General features: G+C 40.7%; 1 protein-coding gene across 1 annotated transcript; it reads left to right on the top strand.

Annotated features, from left to right (window-relative positions):
- Nucleotides 1–1,946: 1,946 nt before the first annotated feature.
- On the top strand, nucleotides 1,947–20,696 carry LOC145408207 (UDP-GalNAc:beta-1,3-N-acetylgalactosaminyltransferase 2-like). Its single transcript, XM_080278963.1, has 7 exons — nucleotides 1,947–2,105; nucleotides 7,300–7,515; nucleotides 7,812–8,203; nucleotides 11,111–11,231; nucleotides 17,888–18,071; nucleotides 19,607–19,836; nucleotides 20,133–20,696. Exons 1-7 carry the CDS (start codon nucleotides 2,015–2,017, stop codon nucleotides 20,354–20,356), a joined length of 1,458 nt encoding a protein of 485 aa, XP_080135089.1. The 5' UTR covers nucleotides 1,947–2,014; the 3' UTR covers nucleotides 20,357–20,696.
- The last annotated feature ends 1,397 nt before the right edge of the window (nucleotides 20,697–22,093 follow it).

Below are 22,093 nucleotides of genomic sequence, written 5' to 3'. Positions count from 1 at the left end.
CACTTGCCGGTGGAGGTGAAAGTTAAGGTTCAAATGAATTGGAGGAATAGAAGATTAGAAGGACTGGAGAAAGCAGTTCATACAAGGAGGGTTGAAAGGTTTCAAGAGGGTGGAAAAAATGCAAAATGTAAGAGAGAAGTGGAGGAGCGATATGATTAGGAGCAGATGGGAAGGTGGAAAGAGTGTGCAAGATATTCGCAGAAGAAATCTGTGCAGCATCACAGGATGGTCCTTATTACTAAGGGGGGAAAATTAATTTTGGAATATTTTGTTTGCTGGAAGTTTATATATATTGTGAGTTTAGGTGTAAACTCTTGAGACATCAAATTTTAGCGGCCACATCTTACCCAAAGTTTGAGCCTAATAAACAAAATTATTGTTATGATGATCTTGTTATTTGAAAAAAGAGTTTGCTTTAGGCCTACTTCACTGAAGGTTACTTTCTAGTAATAGCTGTATTTTTTTGTTCTTTTTTTCAGGGATATGCCTTTTGAGTTACAGTATTATTAAGCGCTTATTTACTATGACTGGTGTGAAATTGTCAATGCCAGCAACGAAAAGCATGATCAAAACCAAGATTTGGCTTGTTGGCCAACCAAGTAAATGGCAACTTTAGTGACTGAAAAAGCAACTTATGCCTAATATCCAAAGCCTATGCTATTGATAGTTCCCCATGAAAAGTAGTTATTCTATTAATTAATCACTATCATCATCCAGACCTTTCCCACCCTCGGGGAGAGTGAGGAGTAGCATCGTCCAGACAGCCCAAACTTGCCCAGTCCAATGGGCCATGATTCCATTCACTCACCATTCAAGCCCTCGGAATCCTGGCTCTATCAGTTGCGCCAAAAAGGGATTTAATCCCCGAGCTAGGCAACTATGGCCATATAGCCCTGCTAGGTTACAGGAGCATGCTACCACTCCCGGCATGGCAGTCTTGGGCGAGGCTCGAACTCGCAATCCCCCAGTCACGACTCAGTTGCGCCAAAAACATGCACCACACTCTGTAGCTTCATATACACGTACCTGAGCTGTCATGTTAGGAAGGGGTGCCAAATCACAGATCATGCGCTTTTCCTTACAATATTCATCCAGCCAGCTCGATCTTGTCAGTCCCCTAGCCTCACCAACTTCCAAACCTCTCTTTCTCACACACTTATCCACCATATCTCTCCACCTTCTCCTTGGCCTACCTCGCCTCCTCGCTCCTTCAAATTCGTTCCGATATACTTTTCACCACTCTGTTGTTATCCATTCTCTCCAACTGACCATACCATCTTAGTACACTCTCTTCGACCCGGGTGTCCACAGACTTCCTCACTACAGCGACTCAACATCTTTCGCGAATCACATTACTTCGTATCCTATCCACCCTCTGTACTCTACTGTAAATACATTCCTCAGCAGTCCCATCCCCACTGCTCTCACTCTTGACATGATTTTCACGCCACGCCATAGTCTCACATCCATATGTTAAAGTAGGCACTAACACACCTTCATATAAGCGTCGTGTAGCTGCAACATTCAAACCTCTGTTTCTTACCAACGCCTTCTTTGCACCAGCTACTGTATTTCGTATATTTATAGAATGACGGGGAATCGTCTTGTGTGCGAATTGTCCTGACGGGGGATCGTCCATGTTTAAACGGTGAAGTGTCTGAGGGCGAATTGTCTCGGAACCTTTGATCTCTTTAGGATGGTCATTACAGATGCTCGTGAATATAATATTTTAGCAAATATCGACGGTATACTTAACCACAGCGAAAATGATTGGAAGAAATGTGTGACAGTGCATTTTTTTGTGATTGCTTTAAGTTAATGTTGAATTATAAGCGACATCAGCAGCCTAAAGAGCCGGGTGGCATTTAGTAGGACCTAATATTGTGTAGAGGGTGTCTTGCTGATAATAACGTTTATTCTGGTACATCAAAGGCTATATAGGCAGCAGTGTCTTTTAGATGGAAGGAGAACAGTGCTCTGATGATAACGATACCCGGACAATGTTGTGACACTCATGGAAAACTGGATAACCATTTGTCATTTAACAGCACTTGTTCTGACTGTCGGCGTTTACATTTCATACAACTATGAAAAAAACAATAAAAGTAAGTAAAACAATCGGATTTCGTAGAACTACGTAAATGTCCAGTGGTATTTTGCGTTTAGTTCAGCTATAAAGGTATTTGTGGAGATTTTGATCGTGTTTTCATATAGGGTATATCAGATGCTTAGCCGTAACCTAACGGTGGGCAAACCGTTACATATCACTAAGAGGGCCGTACTCGATATTATGGTTAAAATATGTTTTTCCCGATGGTTTTTGTTGTGATTCGTGTGATTTTGACCTTCATTTCCGTCGGAAATGCTTCGTTTCCCCCCCTCCCGGTACAATTGAATGTTAGGGAACTCTTGGGAATGCAGGGTTTTGGGTGGGGAAATGAGGGAAAACGAAGCAAAACCGGGGATTTAGAAGGTGAAAATCACACAAAAAAATAACCTTCAGAAAAAACATGTTTTAACCATAATCAAACCAAACCAAACCTAACCTAACCCAACCTAACTAACCTTACCTTACCTTACCTTACCTTACCTTACCTAACTTAACCTAACCTGACCTAACCTAACCTAACCTGACCTAACCTAACCTAATGTAATTTTTATTAGAAATGGGATGGCCATCATTCCCTGGATAATACTCAAAAACAAAAAAGAAATTGAAAAATAACCCTGATCACTAATGAAGTGAGTACGACCCTCTTAGTAATAGCCTAAATACCAATTAGCAACCTTGGGTTCTCTAACTTCTTAACCTTAGTACAGGCAATGATTTAGAATTGGTATTTCTGCAGTTTCAGACAGTCACGCGTATTGGTTGTTAGTTGGGTGAGGTTGGAGTAAATTAGGTTACATTAGTTTGGGTTAGATTATTTACCGGTACAGATGATTAGAGAAGGTCTGCTATAGTCACGGTGTGTGAGTCTGAAGGTTTCATTATCTTGCCCTGGCAACCTACCCATTAACAGTTCATCCTATTTCATGTATATGATATGTTTTTTGATATGTGTATAATATGTCCCTGTATAATGGCAATAGATAGATAGATAGATAAAAGTATTTTTGTATAATAATATGATTCATCTCTAATATGATACGAAATTGGATGCACTGTTGATTAGTAGGTTGCCAGGGTACGAAAATGGCACTTTCAGACTTGTGCACCATGACTATAGGTTACAGTACTTTAAGTAGACCAAGTTAGCTAGGCTAAGCTGGGTTAGATAGAAAAAAGTAGAATAACCCTGACTGCCAAAAACTGTAAATTTACCCTTGAATTGTTTGCTTATGCAATTGTATAGTTTAGGTTAAGCAGCAGAGATACATTAACAGTTCTCAGTTTGGTAGCTTTCTTGGTCAGATTGCAGGAGAGCATCCACTAACAAATGGTGAAAATTTAATGACAGAGCTTTGCCACAAAGGCATGGGAAGTACAGTAGTTCCATCTTATGCAGTGTGTGTGATATGTGGGTGCATAAGAGATGTAGTGGTATTCAAGGTAGACTGCGAGATATATGCTGATTTAATGTGTGTGGTGTGTCGGGGAGAGCTTGTGGTGATTGGCAGCCGTAAAAGGATTGAACTTACTAGTGAGTCTCTTGAGTGTGTGGAAGAGTTTTGTTATTTGGGAGACATGTTATATGCTGGAGGTGGGGCTGGAACAAGCTCCTGTGGCTAGAGTGAGGAGTGGTTAGAAGTTCAGGGAGCTGTTGCCTCTCCATATGTTGAAAGGGCTCTCCCTCTGTATTATGGGATGGTTGAAAGCAGGATATATTAGGAGTGTAATGCTGTATGGTAATGAGACCTGGGCAGTAATGGAAGAGGATATTCGCAGGCTCAGATGTATAGAAATGGCAATGATTATGTGGATGTGCAGTGTATCCCCGAGTGATAGGCTTGGGGGGGGCAAGGTTTATGATGGAGGAGTTGAGAGGTAGGATGGAACTGGAGTGTATTGGTTTTGTGAGGAGGAAAGGTAGATTGAGATGGTTTGGGCATGTGGAGAGGATGGGGGATGATAATTGGGTGCAGAAAGTGAGAAGTGTTAATGCTAGGCGTAGGGTAGCAAGAGGTAGACTGAAAAAGACCTGGGACGAGGTCATTTAGGTGTGACCCCAGGAATAGTACCGGTAGACTTAACAGGGAAGCTGCCAGAGATCGAGCAGTGCGGAGAGCTGCCAGCAGGTGACCAAGGCCAGTGCATGCAAGCATGTTGAAGCCTTCAAAAACAAAACGATTGAATGATTATCTCTGATATATCTACCTATCTATCTATATAACGACGCCCTAATCCCGCAGAGGGTGGCCGCAGACAAAACGCCTCCAAGTCGCTCTGTCATCCACCATTTGACTACCCTCCCCCCAGCTCACTCCCCCCTCCCTCATATACCTCTCAACTCCATCCCTCCACCTCATCTTCGGTCTACCCCTTTCTCTCCCTCCCTCCACCTCACCTACATACACCTTCTTAGTCAGGCTTTCATTCTCCAGTTTCTCCACATGTCCAAACCACCTCAGTTTATTTTTCCTAATCTCAACCACATCCACATCCACCCCACAACGTTCCTTCACTTCTTCATTCATCAACCTGTCCCTCCATGTCACTCCACATGCTCCTCTCAAGTAACTCATTTCCACTGCTCTCACTCTTGACTTGTTCCCCTCTTGCAAGGTCCACACCTTGTTTCCATATATCAGGGTAGTGATCACAATACTATCATGCAGTGACTTCTTATCTTCCATACTTACCTCCCTATTTCTCATCACTGCTTTCAGTGAATCAATAACCTTCCTTCCCTGCTGTACCCTTTCATGCACTTCATCCCCCAGAGTTCCATCCTTACTCACCACACAACCCAAGTACCGGTACTTGAATGCACTCACATTCTTCATATCCTCACCATCCTCTGATATACAATACCGGTAAATTCTTTTATGACACCCAAATAATGCAGAAATATCATTTTGTTTGGCTATGTGGAGAGGATGGAGAGTGAGAGACTAATGAGGAGAGTGTATGCAAGTGAGGTGGAGGGGGGGAGAGGGAGGGGGAGCCCAAGGATGAGATGGAGGGATGGAGTGGAGAGGTAGCTATATGAGAAAGGGGGGTGTGAGCTGGGAGCAGGGCAGTGAAATGGCATTGGGCAGGGCAACATGGAGGCAGTTTGTTTGTGGCCACCCCTTAAGAGATTCAGGCATCTGGCAATAGATAGATAGATAGATCCTTTTGTTTTGTTTTTGAAGGCTCCAACATGCATGCATACATTGGCCTTGGTCACCTAATGGTGGCTGTCCATGCTGCTCGATATCTGGCAGCTTCTCTATTTAGTCCCTTATCCCTGAGGCCACACTCAATGACTTCGTCCCAGGTCTTTTTGGGTCTGCATCTTGCTACCCTATCCCCAGCATGTCTGGATTAAGTTACTTAGTCCAGGCATTAAAGTGGATCGTAGTAACTAGGCACTCAACCTTTGGTGCATGCTGTAAACCTCAATCATCCCTTGAATGTAAACTCTTTTGGGCTACGTTTGGGGTGAGTGCTTTAACCCACAAGACCAGCAGTTATCCATTTGGTTGTATGGTTAGTTATCACCCAACATACAATGGTAAATGGTTTTCTGGCCTACAGAGAGCCATTTGGCTTGTCACTTAGTATATGGTCACCTGAAGGTAACCCTACATCAAGTGAGTGAATGGTAAATTTCCCAATTCATTAATTTCCACGGCCAAAACAATGGCTTAGATTTCCTCAGGGTAAAGATTTGACTTGCAGTGAGACACCATGCTTAAGGCTCTGTGTGGAAATATGGGGGCTTTGTCTTTACTGTAGTTCATAAATGCTGAGGTGTCTTCACAGTTCACCCCGGGAACTGTCATCGTGGGTATGTCTACTGAAAGAAGGCAGAAAGAAAAAAAAAAAAAAAAAATACTTCCTGTAAAAGGGATAGAGGCAGACTTTTTGCAGTCCTGCATGAGGAACAGTGTTTTTCCCTCGCCTCACATTGCTCTGTGTGAGACCAAAGTTTTGCAAAATTAACTTCAAAATACAGACTTCTCTTTAGATTTAGATACAATGTGAAATGTCTCTCTGCCCAATGCCCAAACAGCTTTTAGAAGTCACAAACACTCAGGCCTCAGCCTGTATAGGCCCAAGATAAGTTTCTCTGGCATTTAAAAAAAAAAAAAAAAAAAAAAAAAAAAAAAAAAAAGATGCAAAGTGGTGTGACCTCTCTTCCTAGCTGGTTTCTCCTTGTGTCTCTGTGTAGCCTAGCTAGCTATGGTACAAGAATTTTTTTCCCTTTGAGAAAGATTCTTTTCCCTAACAAACCATGTACCGGTACCGGTAGCAGTAAATTAAAGAATTTGAGGTTAATGCATAATGAGCTGAAAAGTACAGTATGTAGGCTAATTTAGAATATGAAATTTGAATTGAGAGTTGTTAGTGTTTTGACCTTACTTTAAATGTTTGCTGAAATTATGGTAGAGTACTGGTAACCCTTCCAGTTACTCAACTACTGTATACAGTATTTGCATTTTTCTGTGGAAATTGAGTCACGCAAATGGTACCATGGTAACCCACGTTATAAGACTAATTGGTATCTTGAAGTCCAAAAATTTACCCAGAGACCTCTCTTTGGCCCTCTTCAAAAAACTTGACTCCCCTTCCCACCCCAGATCATACCTAATGTTTATTGTAGTACCGGTATACAACCTCTTGAAACATAAAAAAGGGTTAATTAGAGTGTACAGAGTGATAAATAAGTGGTTACATGACATAAAAAAGGGTTAATTAGAGTGTACAGAGTGATAAATAAGTGGTTATCACTTAACATGACAGGGGATGGAGCATTGCTTGGATGTTGGGGAGAGGTGTATCTGAGGCTGAGGGGCTAGAGGAGGAGGAATGAGTGGTGCCTCTAGCCCCTTGAGGGATGTGGCTAGGCCTTAAACCCCTCAAAGTAGCTTCCCTCATGTTTTAAGGAGGACTTATTTCCAGGATTTTCTTTGCAAACCAGATTCTTTCCTGCATAACATGAATCAGGGTAGGGTTTATCTTTCCACGTAGCTAAATGGTGAAAATCGCAAATGGAACCTGCATGTAACTGGAGAGGTCGCTGTACAGATCTGTAGTTTGTATCTCTCATGTCCACATTTGGATTGCAGTAGGAGACAGCACTTTATATGTGTTGGATAGTGTACCTTACACTTTTTTTTTTTTTTTTTTTTTTTTTTTTTTCCCCCCAGAAGTCTTGATGCCAAGAGATGTTGTGATTGGAGTTATTTCAGCTAGAGATCACTTTACTGAACGACAAGCAGTGCGAGAGACATGGGGATCACAGGTCCAGACAGCACTGGGCATGGAACTAGTATTTGTATTAGGGGAAGAGGACTGTCACATCCACCCTGAAGACAGAATCTCTCTATATAGCTGCAACAAGTGGGATGCCAGTATATTCCAAGGTATTGTTTAACTAATAATACTCTTTCAGTGACTTATTATGGACTTATTAGTGCAGAAGAACATGAAAGTGGTGCCATGTATAATTAAAAGTTGCTGTATCTCTCTCAAATTGTATTGAAAGGCAATGAGTGCAAAGGGAAAGTTTCCCTTTCTTAAGGTACCAGAATGATCTCAGAAAGTAAATTAAAGTTATAATTATGCTGCGTTACATCAGTTTTATATGTATAGTACTGTACTATACATATAGGGTAATATGTTTTATATCTGTTTATTATGTTTTGTTCTATTCTTTCAGACATAAAGGATTCTGAAACCCTGACTTTCTTCAAGAGCCAACAGGAGCCCTACCAGAGTAATTTAAAGAGTCTAGGAGACCTAGAATGTTTCACAGGTCTTGGCATTAGGGTCATACATCCTGTGATTGTGAAAACCCTCAGTGTGCGGATGGATGTCGTAGAGCACTTCTTAGGGATGTATATTATATTGCAGGATCCAGAAGAAGTGATTGAGAGAAGACTGATAACTAGTGAGCCTCATTCTGTAGGTAACGGCTACTACAACTATAGGCTGGAATCTCCACTGCTTTTGCCTCGTGGGTTTGAAGGAGAGTTGATATTGTTCAGGTTGATGGAAAATGAAACTTTATGGATTGGAGATGACTTCAGTTCTGCATCTAAGAAAAAATGGGTAAGTGGTTATAGCACTTATTTCATTAACACTGTCATGGTTGGCACAACTCTGTTAATCTGTTTCAGCTAACACCAGATGATTTTATTCTATTGAGAGTGAATCATAAGAGCCTGATACAGTAATGTTAATGTTGGTAAGTTTTTATATTTATTTATAAGAGCCTGGTACAGTAATGTTAATATTGGCAAGTTTTTATTTATTTATTTATTCATTTTTTTACAAATATTTACAGCAGCGTAACCATCACTTTCTTCTTAGGTGTGTTTTCAGTCATCTGTTTCATTAATATACAGTAGGTTGTACATTTTTTAACATTCATTTTCATGACAGTGGAAGGGATAATATATCTTGGATATGCAGCTATTCATTTATCATATATAAAGTTACGAGGGCTATCTTGAATCATTTACTGAGACATCAATGAATATACATCACTTCACTGTGCTTACAGAATGATTGACACCACTCATTTGTGTCAGAGTATATAAGATTTCATATGCAAAGGTTGTCGAGTTTCCCTCCACTCTAGGATAGTCCTTTGTGCAGGTCTGTATATCCATCCATCCATCCATTGCCAGACGCCATGTATCCCAAACGGGGTGGCCAAGGGCCTAGAGTTAATTGTTTTACAGGGAGGGGCACTAATCCTCCACCAACCCCACTTGACACGTGGGGATGCCAACAGCATCTGGTGTTCCCAGGCGGTCACCCATCCAAGTACTAACCAGACCCAACATTGCTTAACTTCGCTGATCGGACGGGAAGCGGTGTACTCATTCTTAAATAATTTCTTTGAAAGGGAGTTCACATGGACTCCAGAAGAGTAGTTACCTACTTGAGTGAGCATTATACTCCCTTCCCATCATGCTAGTGTTTGTTTTTGTAATGTGTTGAACAGGACAGTGTGCATAGAGATTTGTTCACATGCCGGTACACTGAGAGCTCTTACCCATAATCATTTCATTTAAACTTGGCCTAAGATTACCCTCTCGCCATCTTGAATGCTCAGTTGTAACAATAGATTAGTAAAAAAAATATGATGCCACTCGTAAAGAAGTGCAATGAAAAAATTATAAAGATGTATTATTGTCTTACTCATCCTTTGAGTTGCATGCAATAAGATGCTAAAAGACAAGAGTCTGGACCATGTGGAGGTGAAAGAACCACCACATAGCAAGTTAGGGAGAGGGGGTAACTCACTGTCTGGTTTTTCAAAATACAGTACTAAGTAAGTAGCTTCTGTCCTCTTAGAAGCATGACAGTAAAACTTTTATCTCCAGTTTGAGACACTTATTGTACTCCATATCCTCTCTACTCAGAAGAAACAGATAATTGATGTTTCTCTCTGTCTGTTCTATCCATAGCCAGATGCCATGATCCCACAAGGGGTGGCCATTTGTCTTTGAGTTAGTTATTTTATGGGAAGGGGCACTAACCCTCTGCCAGCCTGCTTGTTGACACGTAGAGAACACGAATGTGTTGGTCATGTGGTTACCACCCTGGGTTGTCAGTAGTTTCTTGGCTTACAGGAAACATCAGGCTTGTCACTCAGTGTAAAGCCACCTGATAGGAAAGATGGGAGAAATAAAAAGAGAGGACAGCAGACACGAAAAAAAAAAAGATAAAAGTTGAAGAAATCGAAGGCAGCAGTACATCAAGTGAGTGGATGATGGTTGCCATTCTAAAATCATGCATTTTCAGGTTATATTGAAAAGAGCTGCAAAAATATAGTTATGAATGTGGTAAATGTGTGAAATGTAAGGGATGAAATGGGAGAATGGTAGCAGATAAAAGAGGAGTAAGGAATAGACAGAAAGAACTATTGAAAACTAATTTAATTAATTCATTCATCATCTAAGCTTGTGTTGCTCCCACGAGGAGCGTTGGAGCCCGGGGCTGGGCAAGTTGGTCCTGACATTTAAGATGAAAGTGACCTGCCTTACTCATCCCTGAGTGGCATTACATGAGCAATAAACTCCAACCACCCCTTAGATATAAACCTGCACAGGCTCAGTTCAATTGGACTGCCTTAATTACCCACTAAACCACCAGGTGCCATATGAACTAATAAATGAGAATAATGAGGGCAGAGCAGTAGTAAACATGATTGATTTTGGTGGTGCAATTGGTGGTAGGTGGGGGCACTCACCATCCACTCACTTGATGTAGTGCTGCTCTTGGATGTCTGCCCTTTCCTCTCTTCCCTCCTTTCCTTCCTTCCTTTTCCGTCTTTCTTTACTTCATTCTTTCCCCATCCTTCTGCCTACGAGTGACTTTACACTCCTTCTTTTGTCTTTCTTTCCTTCATTCTTTCCTGTTCCTTTTGGCTATGGGTGACTCTACACCGAGTGATAAGCTGAATGGTTTCCTGTACACCAGGAAACCATTTACTATGCTGGGTGGTAACCATACAACCAAATTATGGAGCCTGGTGGTTTAGTGGTTAATTGTGGTGCTCCAATCGGATTGAGCCGGTGAAGGTTTATATCCAAGGGATGGTTGGGGTTTATTGCTCACCTAATGCCACTCAGGGATGAATGAGGCTGGTCACTTTCATCTTAAATGTCAGGACCAACTTGCCAAGCCCTGGGCTCCTACGCTTCTCATGGGGCAACATAGGATAGGATGATGATTGGATGGATGGATAAATAATGGTTATTGTTCCTGCAGTTATGACTGTGGCAGAAGTGATGAATGCTGTATACAAATTTCTCTGTCCATTTATCTATCTGCTTGTAGTCAGATGCCTTAATCCCAAAGGGGTTGGGCACAGTTGAATTCCCACTGTCACCCTCTCCTCCACCATCAGACTGCTCTCTCTCCAGATCACCCCATTCCTACTCATATACATCCCTACCCCTCCATCTCATCCTTGGCCTATCTAATAAAGTAATTCTTTTCCAGGTCTGTGAGTGGACAAATCACTCACTTTTGGAATACAAATATCTTCGTTCCAGTGAAGGTTATGTCACCAAGTGGACTGAGACATACTGCCCATTAATAGCAGCAGAATTTGGTGTTTCAGGTATGAAATGCATTATCTTCATATTCAGTTATGATAGGGAGTTTTTCAGCCATGTATGAGTAAGATCCTGCCAAGAAAGTAGATCAGTCTTGTACCTTACCCCTACACGCAGGGGGTTTTCCGATGTCGCACACTCCTCCCTGTGGGAGATTTCTGTGATTTTGGAAAAAATACCCTTACTTCAAACCCTAATATCTGCCAAACTGTAAAAGCTAGAGAAAAAATTAAAGATAGATAGGACTCACCAACTCTTCTCAAATGCAAGTATCCCCACATCTCCAGGTGGTCCTGTCAATGAGTAAGGATAAGTTAAAGTTCAGACGGTGGCAGGAAGATGCCTGCGGCAATACATGTCAACTGGCATTGCTCCATGCCCAGAAGCACGACAACTGTACACGTCAACCAGCGCTTAGGGGTTGAAATAATCTTGGACTATGGTACCCTAGCCTTGAATGTCTATGCCCCGAGAAGGGTAAAATGGGATTGGCTGTTTACCTAATACATGTTCATACTCATTACTTACAAAACTGAGTCACTGCTGATGTTGCTGAGACAAAAAATACATTTGGTGAGGAAATGTGACTGGGTTAAGTATTAACTATATCTGCAGGAGTGAGAAGACCTTTTTAACCCTAGAATCCTTACGTTATTATCCTCACAGTACTGCTTTCGCCTGGAGATTTTTTTTTTTTCGACATTTTCTTTCAGTTTAGTCTATTTTAGTCTCTGTACACTTTAGTCTCTTTGATATAATCATACACTAATTATACACCTGAAAAAAAAAGAAAAAACAAAAATTTAAAAAATGTAACAGAAATGCTTTTGTCGGGTAAAAAACACTTAATCCACATTATACCTGTGAAACACCTTTTTTATCAGTTTAGACTCTTTTAGATTGTTTCACCCTTTAGTCTCTTTGATTTATTCAGAAACTAATTATACACCTGGAAAAAAAGGAAAACACAAAAATAAAAAAAATGTAACACAAATGCTTTTGTCGGGTAAAAAACACTTTAAACCCAAATATCATGGTGATAAATGCGAGATGAAACCACACCACTACCTATGTAGGTAGGGGGTAGGGTGGATTGAAAGTATAGGGAAGGACAGCTCCAAAGCTCTTATCATAACAAAATAGCAAATAAATAAATCACCGAACAGAGAAATTAACCCGACGTAAGCATTCTAGGGGTAAGAGTGGGAAACAGTACAAGTTCGGTTGGAAAAAATAATCACACCAAAATCTGTATAGAGTGTATATATACCTTAGCTACATTGCATTCAGTTAAGGTAGTGAATGAGAGAATAAACACATATAAGACTGAAAGTAGTTATTTATTGTGGGAGTCCATTTTAGGTGTAAGTGAAGCATGTTCAATACAGATGTACAGTATTAAGAAAATGCAGTTGCTAAGAATTATATGAGTAACCAAAATAAACACAGTGCACAGGCACATTTCAGATAAGAGGGAACATAGTCTGTCAGATTTTGGTTATATCAGTCTGTTAAAAGTCATCTCAGCCAAAAACAGTCCTCATGAGGGTCACTGGAAGACTGGACCCTCTCCTCAGACAGAGAGTGGATAGAAGAATTAACCTTCCTAACTGCTGATGAAGTAAGAATAGGGAATGGGTGTCTGTAGGGAAAACAGATAGAATTAACCTCGTAACTGCAGATGAAATAAGAATAGGTAATGGGTGTCTGTAGGGAAAACAGATAGAAGAATTAACCCTCCTAACTGCTGATGAAGTAATAATAGGGAATGGGTGTCTGTAGGGAAAACAGTGCCTGTGAAAGTTGAAATGTTGTATTGGTCACATTTGTGTGACAGTCTGCCAAAGATTTTGCTGTCTATACTGTCAGATGGGTGAAGGGTGCAAGGTGGAGGGAAGGAAAAAGTGTCTGCTGTCCAGCACAGGTGTGACATGACATTAATGTTCTGTGCATGCAGGTGACTTCATTGTCATTGCACAAGCTGTACAGTTCCCTTGAATTTAAAGACTATTGTTCAGATTTTTTTTTTATTATTATTATTATCTCCCTGAACTTCTTGACTGAAAATGCACAGCTGACAGTCTGCTGTGAATGATCATACATTTTTAATTTGTGATTGCAGTAGTATTGTGATATGAATTGAGATTGTCATTAGTTTATATAAAGAGGAAATACAGAAAATCAGTTCATCACTGTCCATCTTTATAAACAAGATTGAACACACTGAGTACAGAGATGTCTTTCATTTACTCTTGCCATTTCTTGACAGTTTTATCCATTGTAGGGTAGACATTTTGAACTTAAGGGAAAAATTATAGTTTTAACCCCTAAATCGCAGGGTTGTTTTGGCTTGACTTGCATGTTTCACGGGCATATTCGCGCTCCGACAGACTCTCTAAAAATATTTGCCAAAAATCAGTTATTAGTCCTAGAATATTAAAATTACATTTGCTTATGGCACATACCTTCAGCTTTCTCCTGGGATGTTTGTTGAGCCTTCATCGAGTACCATAGGACTTGTGGAGACCTCTGAAGTTGGGTAACGAAGTCTCCACTTTACACTTCCCGACAATCCGTAATATGATTACCACAGCCTGATATTATCACTAGAAACAGTATTCTATGATTTTCAAATAGTTTGGAATCCATACTCCAAAAAAAAAAAAACACTGTGAAAGCAACGAAAATTACTAGCACGTATGACCTTCCCACTTGTGCTCGTTTGCCGCTGTTGTTCTGTCATTTATTATTCTAAAAAACACTCACACTTTATATTTCTATTACTGTATAACACTTATATATATCTGCAGTCTTTATCCATAAGTTTCCTTCAGTAATAGTAGTTTATTGTCACTGTAGGCATTAAATTTCTCTTTCAGTAAAATACGTAGCATTCACTTTCTCATCCTGTATACAAGCGCTGAGAGCGAATCTGCCACTTTCACTTTCATAACTCCCAGTATTCATACATGCTAGAGTGAAACTTTCACTTTCATTACTCCTAGTATATATACTCGTATTCTTATATTACTACTCATTTACATTTCTGTTTACATTCTCTATTTTATTTACATTATTTACTTTTCTGCCTTATTTACACTGTGTTATGCACTGTCACTTGCAGTAACTTATAAAACTATTTTCCACTGTTCACCTATATTTGCATTCATTGCTTTCACTTGCTGTTTACACATTACAGGTATTTACATTTCCACTTGCACTGTTTTAGTCACCAGAAAGATCGTAGTCACTGTCCATCATTTTCATAGATAAATTAGCCAGTTCACGTTCCACAGCAGTCACTTAGCCCTTTACCCCTTTCCACACAGGGTTTAGTAGGGGTAGAGGTCACAGGGCCCTTTGCATGGGGCTAAAAAACGGCGGAATTGGACAGGCGCGAATCCGACATGGTTTCACCTTGAAAGACGACAGTAAACTGAATACAGTGTGGTGGCCCAGGGGGAGTGCAATGCTGCCAATGTCAGTGTGGTGACAGCTGCTAATATATACTGTATGAAATGATTGGCAGGAAATCTAGACAATACATAGTAAATTAGGTAGTTCCAGGGGAAAGTAAATATCACTTAGGCTTCTCCCTTCCTTTCTTATATATATTTTTGTTACGAGAATAGATTATACGGCATATTTCAAGGGGAAATAAACAGCGAAAATTAGCGAACGAGTGCACGTGAGGCGTTGTCAGGTGATTATTAGCCAATGCCAGGTGTATGGCACTATCACTTACCTTATTTCATTTTTGTATATATTATTTGGTATAAGAATAGGGCATAGGGCTTATTTCACTGGATGAAATCAGTGGAAAATTCCAGGGAGGATTTAATTAGTGCAGCACGGCTGGGCAGGCAAGTGGAGAGGGTAATGGAGGGGAGATAGGGAGGGGAGTCAAGAACGGGGAGAAATGGCTAAATTGTCAACAATGGATGGGAGTACAGATGAGATTAGGAATGCTGACTAGTGTTGGACATCGGCAGTACTGATAGATGATACAAGCCACCACTTGAGGGCCCGGGCGAATTCAAAATAACACAGAATCACAAAAGTGACACCCCGCGGTATGATATCTTGCTCCCAAGCGTCATGAAAGTGACGCCCCGCGGTTAAGGGGTTAATAAACCCACTTAGTAAAAGAGGCCTTTCCCAAGTCAAATAACATCATTTGGTTGCAATAATAATAAACTAATTGTGTCACCCAGTTTCGTAGGGGAAGCATGGTCATGTACCACCACCCAAAATTGTGTTATCAGCCTCCTCCAACTGTGTACCTCTCACATACCCCGCAGATCATTGCCTCATCCCATGTCAGTATTTGTACAAAGTGCCAGGATGAAGGAGTACATAATGGTTGCACTTGAGCTGGTGGGATAGGCACAGGAATCCCCTCTGAATTCTGTAGTAACATTTGCCAGTCAACTCAGTTTCCTTTCTCATATCCTTTGACTAATGCAAGAAAGCCTTGGTTTAATCACTCTTGTTCTAATGCTGTCCGCAACAAGGAGAGGGCCTATAAAAGGTACCGGAGCCAGCCTACCCTTGAATCACATCTTGTTTATACTTCTACCTGGAATTGTGCTTAATCTGTTCTTTGCACTGCTAAAAATAATTTCAGCCGTACTAAGTGCTCTCAACTCTCCAACTCGAATTCTACCTGCTCCTTCTGGCACCTTGCCAAAAACCTTTCTAACAACTTTACCTCATCATCCTTCCCTCTCTTTTCTGTTCTGATGGCTCTGTAGCTATTTCTTCTACTGATAAAGCAGATCTCTTCACTCAGACTTTCTCCTCCAATTCCACCTTAGATGATTCCAGTGCTTTTCCTCCATCACTTCCCCCCTTAGACTTCCTCATGGCTGACATTAAAATTTCTTCAGCTGATATATATTCTGCCATCACTGGCCTTAGTACTAACAAGGCATATGGGCCTTATGGAGGCTCTCCTGTTCTCCTCAAGAACTGTGCTTCAGTGCTTACACCCTGCCTAGGTAAACTCTTTCGCCTTTGTCTGTCAGCTTGTACCTTTCCTTCTTGCTGGAAGTTTGCTCTCATTCAGCCAGCCCCAAAGAATGGTGACCGTTCCCAACCCTGTAACCATCGTCCAATTGCTTTAACATCCTGTGTTTCAAAAGTTTTCGAGTTAGTTCTTAACAGAAAATTTTAAAGCATCTTTCCTATCACAACCTTCTTTCTGATCGTCAGTATGGGTTCCATCAGGGACGCTCCACAGGCGATCTCCTCACCTACCTTTCAGACTCCTGGTCATCCTCCTTTTGGCGAAAGCTTTGGCATTGCACTTGACATCTCTAAAGCTTTTGATTGAGTCTCGCATAAATCTAATTTCCAAACTGCCCTTTTATGGTTTCTATCCTTCTATCTGTGCCTTCATCTATAGCTTCCTTTCTGGTCGTTCTATAGCTGCTCTTGTAGATGGCCATCGTTCTTCTCCTAGATCTATCAACAGTGGTGTTCCTCAGGGCTCTGTCCTATCACCAACTCTCTTCCTGTTATTCATCAATGACCTTCTAAGCTGTACATCTAACCCTATCCACTCGTATGCTGATGATTCCACCGTTCACCTTTCTATTCGGTTCCTGCAACATCCATCTCAGCAGGTACTTCAACAAACAAGGGATGAGGCTATGGCACACCTGATGTCTGACTTGGCTCATATCTCTGACTGGGGTAAAAATAATCTTGTTTTTAATGCATCAAAAACTCAGTTTTTACACCTATCAACCCGACACAGTCTTCCAAAGGAGTACCTTCTAAGGGTTAGTAATATCCAGCTCAATCCTGCATCATCCTTGAACATGCTTGGGGTTTCATTCACTCGGGACTTATCTTGGAAAAATCATATTGAATCTCTTGTAAAATCTGCTTCCAAGAGATTAGGTGTGCTAAGCCGACTCAGTATCTTCTTTACCCCTGCACAGTTGTTGACTTTATACACGGGTTTTATTTGCCCCTGTTTAGAGTACAACTCTCATGTATGGGGAGGCTCCCCACATACAGCTCTTCTCAATAGGGTGGAGGCAAAGGCTTTTTGTCTCATCAACTTTCCACCTCTTACTGACTCCCTTCAGCCTCTGTCTCTTCGCCGCACTGTTTCATCTTTATCTTTTTTCTGTCGCTATTTCAGTGGTCACTGCTCCTCTGAACTGTCTACTTGTATCCCTCCACCTCTGCGATGGGTTCTACACACCCATCTAGTAATAAACTCTCATCCCTTTTCTCTCCAACTCTCTAATGCATGAGTTAACCGTTACTCCCAATCTTTCATTTATGCAACAGTTCAGCTCTGGAACTGTCTCCCTCTGTCTCTATTTCCTACTTCCTATGATCTCCAGTCTTTCAAACGCAGTGTGTCCAGGCATCTCGAAATGAACGGATCTTGAATTTGGCTCTCTTTTGTGTTGTTTTTGTTTTTTCTTGTAAGGAACGGTTTGTGGGCTTATGGCCTTTGGTTCCTTCTTTCTTGCTTAAAAAAAAAGTTTGAACTTAAATTAATAAATTTCCAGCATTGATTCCCATATTTAAAAAAAAAGATAATTATTGTAATAAAGATTGCTTAATATGTAGTTCAGAATTGAACATAATTTTGTTGGCTATATCTGAAGTGTTGTAATGTGTCATTTTGTTCACACAGACAAGGACTCCTTTATAAACCATATGAATGAAGAGCACCATAGAAATCAAGAATGGAAGCTTCAGCTTGACACTGTAGAAAGAAAGATTCAAGGAGAGCAAGATAAATTCAGCGACATTGTGAAAGTCCCAGGGATTGATGTGTACACCAATCTCCCCCACAAAGTTGTTGGATTTCTTAAGTGGTTAGTTTATGTGAGACTTTGTTATGGCTTGAGAGCAAAGAGTCATGAATAAGTTTATTTTTGTTTATTCCGGATATTTTATTCAGCTTATTTTTTTTTTTTTTTTTTTTTTTTTTTTTTTTTTAATGTATTACAGTAGATGTAGGCTTCAGTGATTTGTTTACTATGAGTGCTGCTTCTTAGCTTGAGTAAAATCATTTGAAGACAGTAAGAATAGACCAAGAGAAGACATTACCGAATGGAAGGAATTAAGACTAAACTGAGAATATAGTTGACTCACTGACTGTACCTGGTGCATCTTGTCTCTTCTGATTTGTATTCTCTGTAAAGTGGAGTTAGGACTCCAGGGACTTGAAAGATGAGTGAGTGTGTTGCCCATTTTTACTGACTGGACCTCATATTAATAAGTTGTTCTCCCTCCTTGCTTTGTCGACCTTGCTTCATCCCATCCTTAGGTGGAAAGTAGAGGTTGGAGAGATGATGTAAGAATGCAGAATCGTTTAATTGTGTTTTTGGAATTCTCCATCCCATGTGAATGGGAAGAGTGTGGGGGTTTGTTTCCTAGATGGCCATTGGGCTCATCTCTCTGCCCAGTTATCAGGGGTACATGAGAAGGCTCCACTTCACACAACAGTTTGGTTATGTGGTTACCACCCAGTGTTGTAAATGGTTTCCTGGGATACAGGAAATCATTAGGCTTGTAACCTAGTGCAGAGCCACCTGAAGTAGAAAGAAAAGTAATGAGAAGTGATCAGAAGGAAAGGGAGAAGTAGGAAGAGAGGAGGGCAGGCACAGAAACAGAACGAGAAAGGGGAAGGAAGTAGGCAGCACTGCATGAAGTGAATGGATGATGGTTACCACCACATACCACCAATTTGGTTTTCTTTATAGGTATCAGTTAAATTTTTATTGACAGTGTGTCTTTTAATGTGGTAGGTGGGTGTGCTCACCATCCACTCGTTTGATGTAGTGCAGTTCTCGGGTGTCTGCCCTTTCCTCTCCTCAATCCTTCTTTCCTTCCATCCTCTTCTGTCTTTCTTTCCTTCATTCTCTCCTTGTCCTTCTGCCTGCGGGTGACTACACTCCCTCTTCTGTGTTTTTTTCCTTCATTCTTTCCTCTTCCTTCTGCCTGTGGGTGACTCTACACTGAGTGACAAGCCAAATGGTTGCCCTTACACCAGGAAAACATTTGCTACACTGGGTGGTAACCATATAGCCAAATTTTGGCGCCTGGTGGTTTAGTGGATAATTATAGCGCTCCAGTCAGATTGAGCCGGTGAAGGTTTATATCCAAGGAGTGATTGGGGTTTTTTGCTCACATAATGCCACTCAGGGATGAGTGAGACTAGTCACTGTCATCTTAAATGTCAGGACCAACTTGCCTAGCCCCGGGCTCCTATGCCTCGCATGGGGCAACGTAGGACTGGATGATGGATGGATGGATGTGTCTTTTATTTAGTGCAGAATTTACAGCAAAAAGAATATAAAGAAGAAGCATGTAAAGAGATTTTACTGTACTTTGTATCCTATTACAGGGTCACCACTGCCCGTAACGCCTCATTGATCTTGAAGGCTGATGATGATACCTTTGTCAATATCGAGCTGTTGAAAAATTTGACCCATGGTTACAAGCATGATGGGTTAGCCTGGTGGTCAGTGTTTCACCACCATCACACTGTTCCTCTGTATGGCAAGTGGTCTGATGCTGACTATCCAGCCTTGGCATACCCAGCATTCCCAGCTGGAGCAGGATATCTCATGACAGGTACATTTCTCATTATTGTTTTGATATTAATTGTTATGAGTCCCTAAAAGTCTTAGGAAGTGCACCATGTCCTTAACTCTGAGTCTGGGATGATTCCTTTTGTCACCAGTTAAAATACTAAGCATCAGAAGATGGCTGAAAACCATTTCCTCTCTCATTCTCAGTGAGAGAGAGAGAGAGAGAAAAATGATACATCACTTTATATACTTTATAGTGTACCTGTTAAATTTACTTTCCCTGCAGGTGTGCTTGCCCAAAGAGTGAGTGCATACCTTTTAAATTTACTTTCCTTGCAGGTGTGCTTGCCCAAAGAGTTAATGCTGCAGCTGGCTTTGTGCAGGCATATGGTGGTGAGGATGTGAGTCTAGGTATATGGGTGGCAGCAGTGGCAGGCAGTACAAAACTGTTCAGTGTGCCATGCTGGATTCCTCACACCGGCTGCTCTCAAACTGTTCTCATCCCACAACTCACAGTCACTCAGATTAAAGAAGTCTGGAGAAAACATAACAGAATATTGTAAGTAATAGCCTTTGGTATGGCAGAAATAAAGTTAATCTAGAAAATCTAACCTAAAGAATTTTGAATAATTGATTTTCACTCCTAGATGCTGCCCTGTGTTCAAAGGCTTTATATTGAAAGATTTAAAATGGTTATTAGCAATTCTTTTTATCATCATAGGTGTAAGTTTTGATAGCTGTTCAGCTTTGGAAGAGCATATTTAATTTATTTCCTTTTCTTTGTCACAGAAGTTTGGTATTGTATGGAAAAATTTTAGGATTTTTTGTGATGAATTTGTTCTTCCAGTCCATAGAAACCATCAGCAGTACCATGACAAACCCTAATATGGGGATTTCTTAAGAGGAAACATGACAGTATTTTTATGTATGTATGTACTGTATATGTGTATATTAATGTATGTATGTACAGTATGCACGTATCCTTCAAAATTGTTTCAACTCTTTTATAGTACCATCATTTGAATATTGTTCCCCATACAGTTTACATGTGTACTGCCCTTCTTTGAAACTCTATGGTATGAACTTGAATTGTATTAAGTTTCCCCTTTTTATTGCAGTTATGGTATTGTCTAATCATTAACCTTCTTGCTATGATGTATCAGTTTCTTCCTGACTTGTTCCAGCCAGAGCATTTCTGTGGAAAGATACCTGCTTTGAACACATGTGGATTTTGCTTTATCTATTGCAGTACTGACTTCACTCAAGCTTCATTCCAAATGCTATCAGAATGTGGAATGAAATCCGTAGTTGTGTCGCTTAAATAGTGTCGGAAGGTTAATTATCCTTTTTTTTTTTTTTTTTTTTTTTTTTTTTTTTTTTTTTTAACTTTCATTTCCCTCTCATAAAATTTTAACTTATAAACACTACTATTCTTGTTGTTGGGTTGCTTCCTTTGTTGGGGCCTTTGTCTTGCTTTTTCTGCTAAGGCTAACAAATACTGTCACACTAATAATTTATCCATCCATCCATTATCAGATCCTTTATTTTGCCATTAAGAGCAAAAGGGAATAACAGTTATATTCATGTTTTTGTAACTCCATTCCAAGGTGGAAAAAAAGAGGTTGGGGTGATGATGATGATGATGATGATGTAACACGGTAATAAATATGTGGGGTCTCAGTTAGTTTCTTTTCTGCGAGGTCAGAGTGCATGAGGACCATTTCACTGGCTGATCACATCCAAGGAGATAGGTATATTACTCGACTGAGCTGACCAGCAACTGCAGCTTAAAGGATTCTGCAAAGCATGTCTTGTAAGGTACAGTGAATTAGCACATTTCATTGTAGTGAAAAGTTATGCTTGTGTGGTGAAGTAGGGAGTTTGGGGCTTAAATGATGAGTAAATGAGTGTGTGATCCATATCACTGGGCATGCTCTTTAATTAGTTCTCTCTGGCATGGTTTTCCTTTCCATGCTTTCTGCATCCACCTCGCCCCATCATTAGATGAGAAAAGAGGAAGGCCGGGTTGTTGATGATGGATGTGTGGTTAGTGCTGCAGACTACAAAGCTGTTAGGCATGTATTTCCAGTGTTTAGATCATAGTGAAGGCAGCTTGCATCACTCAATTCAGATGTCCACCCACCCTTTGTGGGTAGGTAGGCAAGATGAGTATATTAGGCAACACTTTGGGTAGGTAACTGTGGTAATGTGGATGATGCAGTGGCTTGATGTCCCAGGATACTAGGTGAATAACCTGCCATAGGCACAAAAGCCTAAGTTAAGGAGATGAGTGTCATAGG

The sequence above is a fragment of the Coenobita brevimanus genome, chromosome 76 (genome assembly GCF_032717465.1).
Source record: "Coenobita brevimanus isolate Jiangsu-jjx chromosome 76, ASM3271746v2, whole genome shotgun sequence".
Lineage (NCBI taxonomy): Eukaryota > Metazoa > Arthropoda > Malacostraca > Decapoda > Coenobitidae > Coenobita > Coenobita brevimanus.
The sequence above is the reverse complement of the archived record's forward strand: the minus strand, read 5'-3'. Positions and strand labels throughout refer to the sequence as shown.

Excerpts from the sequence above, each read along its gene's own strand:
- LOC145408207 (XM_080278963.1), top strand. The coding sequence starts at position 2,015 with ATGGAAAACTGGATAACCATTTGTCATTTAACAGCACTTGTTCTGACT. Across the intron at positions 11,232-17,887 it reads AGCAGAATTTGGTGTTTCAG|ACAAGGACTCCTTTATAAAC; the intron begins GTATGAAATGCA and ends TTGTTCACACAG. Across the intron at positions 18,072-19,606 it reads GTTGTTGGATTTCTTAAGTG|GGTCACCACTGCCCGTAACG; the intron begins GTTAGTTTATGT and ends ATCCTATTACAG.